Source organism: Ostrea edulis, chromosome 2, assembly GCF_947568905.1.
Source record: "Ostrea edulis chromosome 2, xbOstEdul1.1, whole genome shotgun sequence".
In the NCBI taxonomy this organism is placed as follows: domain Eukaryota; kingdom Metazoa; phylum Mollusca; class Bivalvia; order Ostreida; family Ostreidae; genus Ostrea; species Ostrea edulis.
In genome coordinates, this window is record NC_079165.1 from 765,727 (window position 1) to 775,508 (window position 9,782).

The 9,782-nt window shown below is 35.2% G+C and overlaps 1 protein-coding gene across 1 annotated transcript; it reads left to right on the forward strand.

Annotated features, from left to right (window-relative positions):
• The first annotated feature begins 783 nt into the window (after positions 1–783).
• On the forward strand, positions 784–8,983 carry LOC125676252 (uncharacterized). The gene is made up of 2 exons (XM_056157248.1): positions 784–1,043; positions 3,881–8,983. The coding sequence occupies exon 2, from the start codon at positions 3,885–3,887 to the stop codon at positions 5,058–5,060; it is 1,176 nt and encodes a 391-aa protein (XP_056013223.1). The 5' UTR covers positions 784–1,043; positions 3,881–3,884; the 3' UTR covers positions 5,061–8,983.
• The last annotated feature ends 799 nt before the right edge of the window (positions 8,984–9,782 follow it).

The following is a 9,782-nucleotide window of genomic DNA, read 5'->3' on the forward strand; positions in this document are numbered from 1 at the left end:
CTGCAGCTAGCGCGGATCCACAATTTTTCTCTGCTTACCCCCACCCCCCCCCCTTTATGTGCACCTATCTAATTATTTTTTTATAATATAATTCATATGACAATCCCCTTGTAGCAATGAAATGTTTCAGAAGAGAAAATACGAACAGTATTTATAATATTGTACATAATTCTAACTTTAACACCATAATGAAATATTTCAGCATTCGCATATGATTATTGAATAAATTGCAACATATTTGAGCCCCTCTCTACTGTTGTTGTGAGGATACATTAAGATTTATTCACAAAACTAGAATTGATCAATGATTTTTCAGTCGTTAATAGCAACTGACATAGTTGGTTATCGGGAGGGGGGTAAGGGGGTAAATGTGGTTTGCATTACCAGATGTGCCAATGAAATAGCTTTAGACGTGGAAAAATAAAGATTTTCTATTTCTAATTTTTGTTGTCCGAATTCCATTTATTATTTTGGCAGTGAATTTTCTACATTTTTTATAAGGGTCCTGTGGTTTTCGAATTGGGATAAATTGTCGACATTTCTGTCAAATTGGGAAAAATCAATTTTATCGTAAATAATTTTAAAATCATATCAAACATTATTAATATCTTTATTTTACTCATCTAATTTTCTTTAACCTTCTAAATTTTTCAACTATTCTATCCAAATCATCATTCCATAACTCTTTGTTAAAGGTCATATGAAACGATTTCTAACAATGGTATTTTACTTTAAAAACATAAAGATGGGTATGAATGAAGGTCAAACAGCGTTTAATAAATAAATTTAAGTTTACTTAAGAATTTTTATAGTAATCAATAAGTATCCTCCTTGAATGGCATAGTCTGAGATATTGTATGGTTAAGCATGATGATGGTTATTTTGTCCCGTGTCTGAGGACAGGCAGAGATTGACCAATCAGATTCTAACAATTAAAATTCCGGCCATGCGGTGCGTCACTCTGCCTCTTCTCCCACCTACAGCTTTGGAGGACGGACGTTTTTTCAAGTTTGTGAGTTATTGGTTAGCAAGTACTGTATTTGGTGAGTAAAATTATTTTATCATGTCTTCAATGGGCAAAACTTCGGTTGTCATTTTAGGTCACTCAATTGTACGTCGTTTTCACGAATTTTTGAAGGATGGTGACGATATCAGATATTCTGAAAATCTTGGTCTTGAAAGAACGCATTCCGTTTTGTACAGGGGTGTAGGTGGAAGGAAAGTTCACGATATACTATCTAAGGATATAGAGAAAGTCGTTAAATTAGGTCCCGAGATAGTTGTTTTGATGATTGGGGAGAACGATATTGTTCCTAGTACAGATCCTGCATTGTTGGCTGCAAAAATTGAAGCGGTGGTGTCGGTGATGCATCGCCGTTATAAGGTTGGGAAGATAATTGTCTGCAAATTATTGCCAAGATTTAAGGTTAATTTTGGATACAATGAAATAGCAGACAGTGTGAATGTAATACTGAGAGCCGCATTGCCATCACTAGGTTATTGTGTGTTTTGGGAACACGGGAATTATTTCATTTCTCCCTGTGAAGGAGATTGTAGTCGGAAATTCGTTTGTGACGGAGTTCACTTAAATAAACAAGGGAATGTTCATTTATTTAGGAGTGTAAGGGGAGCGTTAATTTCAGAGGGAAAATAGGTTTTCTAGAAAATGGAGCAAGATTTCAGATTTATTCTTTTGTTGCATATAGCATTTAGGTATTGTTAGTAACATGTATATGTGTTCATTGTGGTACTAAAAAAAAAAAAAAAAAAAAAAAAAAAACAAATCTCGTACCAGTAAATTTGTAAGGTATTATTTAGAAATGTTAAAGTGACCAGAATTTTGTGATCCTTACAGTACTTGAGGCAAGACCTAAGTACAAGTTTCAGGCAGTCATTGTACTTGCCATTTTGTACCCGCTTGGGTTTTCGTTTTAGTTTCAACTTTTACCATGTTTTTCCTGGCGATTTTTCCATCGATTTTATTTGATTTATCTAGGAATGTATATTAATGAGTTCCAGATTTATCCTTTTTGTGAAGAATAATCGTTGGGAAAATTTCTGCCATTTATTTCTTACGGTATTAGTTGATTACTAAAATTCTGTGAGTTTTTACAGTACTTAAGGCATGACCTAAGTACAAGTTTCAGGCAGTCATTGTACTTGCCATTTTGTACCCACTTGGGTTTTTCGTTTTAGTTTCAACTTTTACCATGTTTTCCCTGGCGATTTTTCCATCGATTTTATTTGATTTATCTAGGAATGTATATTAATGCGTTCCAGATTTATCCTTTTTGTGAAGAATAATCGTTGGGAAAATTTCTGCCATTTATTTCTTACGGTATTAGTTGATTACTAAAATTCGGTGAGTTTTTACAGTGCTTAAGGCAAGACCTAAGTACAAGTTTCAGGCAGTCATTGTACTTGCCATTGTGTACCCGCTTGGGTTTTTTCATTTTAGTTTCAACTTTTACCCTGGCGATTTTCCATCGAATATATTTGATTTATCTAGGAATGTATCACAATGCGTTCGAGATTTATCCTTTCTGTAAAGAATAATCGTTGAGAAAATGCCTGCCAATTTATTTGTACGGTATAAGTTGATTACTAAAATATGTGTGTTTTTACAGTACTTAAGGCAAGACCTAAGTACAAGTTTCAGGCAGTCATTGTACTTGCCAATTTGTACCCGTTTGGGTTTTTCGCTTTAGTTTCAACTTTTACCCTGGAGATTTTTTCATAGGTTTTTATTTGATTTCTCTAGGGATAGAAGTAGAATATTCTCAGGTTTATCACGAAGTACAATGTAGTGACAGTCTACACTCAAGGGCAGATATTTACATGTCCACGTGGAAGTGACGTTTGCGTCACGCGTCCACTGGTACCAGTGAAAGAATGACTTTGAACGTAATTAGTTCATATTAACTTTGTGATTTGGTTCTATCCACGTGCATGCACACCCGTTTTTGATTGATCAATGATTCAATGTTTTTTCGTTTTCTATCATCACTTAAATTTATCGTTAGAATATGCCTATTAAACTCATTGTTCCAAATTGTTGCTTCAGAAAGAAATTGTTGCATTTTAGGTTTATTGCTTATGGTAATTGTAGAGTTTAATAGTTCGATACCGAATTGTAAATTCCTTCTATTCATGGTATTATCTATATTTGAGGTATGAAGTATTATGATGAATGTGTTGACGATCTTTCTACAAGAATTCGAATCTCAGATTATTGTATGATCACCACGACCAGTTTATTGCATAGTCGAAGAACAATTAACAATACGTAGTCGTCTTTATGCAAGGCATTAAAGCCTACTCGGTGATTTGGCACGGCAATAGGTGAAACGACTTCAAATGTGGTGATTTATTACTGATGTCAGCGCTTCGTTTTATGTAGCTAGTAGTCCTTACGGAGTGGCATCTGTTCAAGAGAAGCTGATTAATTGCTTTTGCAGTCGCACAATGGGGGGTGCGATTTGCTTGCATTAAGGGAAAATTTTGGTTTAGTTTGAAAACAATATTGGTTCTTTCTTTATTGTGATATTTCCTGGATAACTTTTGTTATCAGCTGTAATCGGTACAGGGTGTCTGTAACTAGTGTAAGTACAGAATCAGGCGATTAGCCACCATTAGGAGAAAAGATTCAGTTTCTATCACTTTAGTTTATTGCTTTTCAATAACATTACCATTTGTAGTTATGCATACTTAATTGTTTGTAGAATGTATTTTCAAAATATTGGCATGTGATGTACACACGCAAAAGTCATGGTATTACTTGCATCTTCTAGGCATTCATATTTAACTTAACACAGATTATGTTAAATATAAGGATATATTCTTCTGTCTCAATTTACAATTCTGTAGGTATATTTACTAGCATTATGCCAGGAAAAAGAAGCAAACCCCAGCAATCCAAAACAAACCAGGCGAAACGACCTCGACGTGGCCAAAACAAAAGAGGAGAACGAGAACTTTCTACTGATGCTGTGACAGGGGATGTCAGCACTTCACCAACCACTATTCCTCCTGAAACTTTGGCAGCATTGACCCAAGCCATAACAAAGTCGGTTACAGAGAAAGTGTTAGCAGAGATAAAACCATTGCTACAACAGCAGGGGAGTATCTCTGTTCATAATGAAGGGTCAGATTGTCAAATGATAAGTAGGTCAGGGAGTGCAAACATTTCTGGTTTGGTATCAAGTGCTGTGGTTGAACACAGTTCACAGATTGTTGGTACTGAATGCCCATCTTTAGCAAATGCAGTTAAGAAGGCAGGATTTGTAAGCTTTTCTGTACCAATAGAGGCAAAGGTTTCAGACAAAATCAAATCAAAAATTTGGTCAAAACAGTATGTTGATATGGCTCTGTTGTTAAAAAAGGAAAAGGGAAAAAGTAAATATTCTATCAAAGTTGAAGAACAAGATCAGTCAGGTAAGGTGGTGATTCACAATATGAGGTCCGAAGATGATGACGATGTAAGGGATGGCTCCTTATCCCTGAATGACTGGGTAACGGCATGGAATAGGTATGCAACAATATATTGCATTAAGTATACATCTGCACAACCAAAACTTGCAAAACATATGGAATCTGTTAGGCAGATTGCAGAAGACAAGGGGGGTTGGAGAAAATATGATAAGGAGTTCAGGGAACTCATAGAACAAGGTGAGGTAGAATGGGGTGACGTCCATATGGAGATATATGTTAATGCTCGCCTCAAGCAATCTGAGAAAAAGTTGAGCAAAATTGTAACAGAGCGTTCAACATTGGGTAAGTATGAGGAAATTCCTCATGGAGCATGCTTTGCCTTTCACAAAGCTGGGAGATATTGTACCCTAGGTGCTTCTTGCAAATTTCAGCACAGATGTTTTAATTGTGGTGGCATCCATCCAATTTATTCATGTAAAAATCTGCTTCAACGGCCATTTCGTTTCTTGGACAGAGCTAGAACCCAAAAATCATTTCAAAGTAATGGAAAACAAACTTACACAGGTAATTATAAATCCACAAAGGCAACCTATTCCACAAAAGGGTCCAACGCCAATAAATCCCAGTAGGTTAGAGTATTGGTTAGTGGGGTATGACAACATAGAAACTGAATTTTTAGTTAATGGTTTTAGATATGGTTTTAGTATTGGTTATACAGGGGAAATTGAAAATATCGTTTCTAAAAACATGAAATCAGCAAATGACTTACCAGATGTTATCAGCAAGAAGTTAGAGAAAGAGATATGTTTGGGTAGAATTATGGGTCCTTTCACAGAAAAGCCATTGCCAGTTTTACATTGTTCCCCCTTAGGTCTAGTTAACAAGAAAACAGAGGGTGAGTACCGTATGATTCATCATCTGTCATATCCAGAAGGTAAATCGGTCAATGATGGCATCCCAGAAGAGGAGTCATTTGTTCAATACTCTTCTGTTGAGGATGCTATTCAGTACATTAAAGAGTGTGGGAAAGGATCATATTGTTGCAAAACAGATATTTCTAATGCATTTAGGATTATCAATTTACATGCATCCCAGTTTAAATATTTTGGTTTTACATGGCAAGGTAATTGGTATTTTGACACATGTCTTCAGATGGGTTGCAGTTCTTCTTGTCGCATATTTGGAAGGTTTAGTACGGCGGTTCAGTGGATAGCACAAGAAAAATTAGGTATAAAATTTATGACTCATGTATTAGATGATTTTCTAATTGTTGATAAATCTGCCACAGAATGCCGCAAAAAACTTGAGACATTCTTAACAGTTTGTGCTGACATAGGTATACCTATGGCTAAGGATAAAACATTCGGTCCAGACAAGATAATGACTTTTCTGGGTTATGAATTAGACACTGAGATGATGGAGGCACGGCTACCTATTGATAAAGTTAGAAAATGTAAGGATGCAATTGAGGAGATTTTGCCTTGCAAAAAGATTACTTTGAAGGATATGCAATCAGTGATTGGTCTTCTTAATTTTGCTTGTAATGTGGTCTTGCCAGGAAGAGCATTTCTAAGGCGACTTATCAATACCACTGTTGGCATTACAAAATCATATTATCGCATTAGATTAAACAAAGAGGTAAAAGCAGATTTACATACTTGGTTGGCCTTTTTGGATCAATTCAACGGTAGGTCAGTTTTCTTACCGGATAGGTGGGTATATTCCAACGAATTGAAATTGTATACAGATGCTTCAGGATCTATTGGATATGGGGCAGTGTTAGGAGGACATTGGTTCTATGGTACTTGGGATGTTAATTGGAAAAAATGTAATATTACTCTCTTGGAATTTTATCCAATAGTTTTAGCTCTTAAAGTGTGGAGTCATATTTTGAAAAACAAATGTATTTACTTTTACACAGATAATTATGCTCTGGTGCATATCATTAACAAACAAGCATCGAAAGATAAATGTATAATGTATCTGGTGAGAGAGTTAGTGCTCATTTGTTTGCAGTCTAACATTTTGTTTCAAGCTAGGCATCTTAGTACCAAAGAAAATATTCTATGTGACTGTTTGTCTCGTTTGAAGGTTCAGCAGTTCCATCAGTTGGCTCCTTGGATGGACAAAGAACCGATGTTGATTCCTCAGCTGCCAGCCTTACCTCCTTAGAACCAGTCTTGAGGAATCTGTTGAATTCAACATTGGCACCAGCTTCCACTCAGGCATATAAAAGGGCATGGGCTACTTTCAGAAATTTTGCAAACAAATTTCATATAAGTAATGATCTTCCATTGTCTCAGGATACTTTGGCATTGTTTATCTCTTATTTATTTGCTGAAGGTTATGCAGCCTCTTCTATTGTGTCATTTATTTCATCAATAGCATATATACATAGAATCAATAACTTGTCCGACAATACGTCATGCTTCCTTGTTCAAAAACTGTTAAGTTCTTGTCGCAAATCAAGACCTTCAATGGATATTCGTTTACCAATAACAATTGCAGTGTTACATAAAATCTGTGGGGCATTAGAAAATACAGTGTCAAATATTTATAAGAAAGTACTATTTCAAGCAATGTTTTTATTGGCTTTCCATGGGTTCCTCAGAATAGGAGAAATAACATCAAGTTGCACTGCTAATCGTATCTTGCAAATGTCACAGGTTACTTTTCTAAAAAGTAAAATTTTGATTCACTTTCAAAATTATAAACATTCTGGTGGTAAAGTCTTTACACTTACAATCAATTCGTGCAACTCTTTTAAATATTGTCCAGTCGGGGCATTAGATTACTACTTAAAAATGAGAGGGGGGCGTGAAGGGCCCCTTTTTTGCTACCCCCCAAATATCCCTGTCTCAAGGCACGAATTCTCAAACATATTAAAAGAGAGTCTCATGTTTTGTAATTTGGATGTTAATAGATTCAAAGGACATTCTTTTCGAATTGGAATGGCCTCTTACTGTGCATCACGGGGGATGAGTGATAGTCAGATTAGATTCCTGGGCAGATGGAAATCAGATGCATTTAAATCTTACATAAGACATGTGACACCATGTTGATATATGTCTGGGTTGAAGTGGAGCTAAAAGGCAGATCTCAGTGTTCTTTACATGTGCAGGACCTTGACTTCCAAGTGTGTTTCAGGATTATTACCTAACGGGGACATGTGCTTAAGTCATTTGTTAATACATAGGCTGGTAAATGTTCAAGCTACACACATATATGACGGTGGTGAAATGACAGTGAGAAATGTTACATGCGATGTACTGTTTGTATGGGGCATATGTTTATCCATTATCAAGAACATTTATGCCTGAGTCATTTGTTAATACTCAGGATCACATACAAACCAAATCCTCAAATGACGGTAATACTTTGATTTTGTTGTAACGAGGGCATATGTTTATCTCTCAAAGAGCAATTTTATCATTATTATTATTGAGTTGTAATAGATACATGTATATTTTCCTACATGTCTCATGGACAAGTTGTGTTTCTGTTGTAGTATGGGACATATGTTTATTCCCATATTGCAATGTCCAAATTATGTAATTGTTACCCACTACTGATAATTTTATGGTTTGATGTGTGTTGCCACAGTTTTCCTTCATGGGTCTGAACTTTCCCTGTTTCGGTCAAGTCAGTGGCGTTTTCAGACCCATTTTCATAATTTTTCGGTTAAGTCTAAGTTTTAATTACTGGAAATTTGGATTATCTCCCTTTACAAAATTAGTTTATTTTTCATATTTACATTTTTTGTCTGTTAAAATTATATGACATTGTTAATAATACTTTTGAGAATTTCAAACAAATTATTAAACGTCACAAAGGTGGCAACACACGACAAACTGTTCTTCAGGCTTTTTATTCATTAGAGGAGGATAAGATATGGTGATTTTATTGATGAGAGGATTTTGGAAAGAAAGAAGCAAATTAATGGGTTACTGGGCAATAAAAAGACTTATTGCATTAATATAAATAAATTTAAGTTTACTTAAGAATTTTTATAGTAATCAATAAGTATCCTCCTTGAATGGCATAGTCTGAGATATTGTATGGTTAAGCATGATGATGGTTATTTTGTCCCGTGTCTGAGGACAGGCAGAGATTGACCAATCAGATTCTAACAATTAAAATTCCGGCCATGCGGTGCGTCACTCTGCCTCTTCTCCCACCTACAGCTTTGGAGGACGGACGTTTTTTCAAGTTTGTGAGTTACCTCCTTCCGCCCCTCCTCCGCCAATTTTTGTTGTTATTTGAAATTTGTAAAGCGTTTTCAGACCCATTTTCATAATTTTTCGGTTAAGTCTAAGTTTTAATTACTGGAAATTTGGATTATCTCCCTTTACAAAATTAGTTTATTTTTCATATTTACATTTTTTGTCTGTTAAAATTATATGACATTGTTAATAATACTTTTGAGAATTTCAAACAAATTATTAAACGTCACAAAGGTGGCAACACACGACAAACTGTTCTTCAGGCTTTTTATTCATTAGAGGAGGATAAGATATGGTGATTTTATTGATGAGAGGATTTTGGAAAGAAAGAAGCAAATTAATGGGTTACTGGGCAATAAAAAGACTTATTGCATTAATATAAAAAAATTATTGTCTTTGGATTGATAAGAAATAAAGCTGTAAACTTGTACATAGAATGAATTTGTTACCCGCTTATCGTTCTTGATTATGTGTGTTTCAAGAGACGTCACAACGACCCATCGATGTAAACAACGCAGTAAAAATAGTGTAGACCTACCGTTTTGTTCAACGAAATATCTCACTGCATTTAACGGATATGGACTAATTTTTGTTTTCTGACGAACTGTCCGATTTTGTGGTTCAACAATATCAGTTTAAACCAGTCTTATGTACATTGTATATAATTCACATCGAATGTTTATTTTTTTTCAAATACGCTTTCCTTTCGTAATTTTATTATTGGGAAAAGTGCAAGCTAAATTGGGAAAAAAATTGGCAATTTTTAGGAGGGGAAAGGGCCGAAATTCGCACCCAAAATGGGCCTTAAAAAATCAGTTTGGTAATCTCTTTAATTAAATAGTCTGAATCAATGGGGTTTGGATACACATTAATGTGTTAATTAGTGTTTTAAAAGTCTTGATATTGAAAAAAAAGGTGACGTTCAACCGATGGATTGTTTATGGCTACTGGGGCCAGGATTCTCAACTTAGGGTGGGGCTATATATCATTGAATTTATAAATGAATATCTTGAAAATGGATGCAATGTCCACACCCAAACCATATATATTCTTGATGTTCATGTTAAGATGCATTGACTTGTATCTTATTCATGTGCCCCAGGGGTCATCCCCACCACCCTCAATATA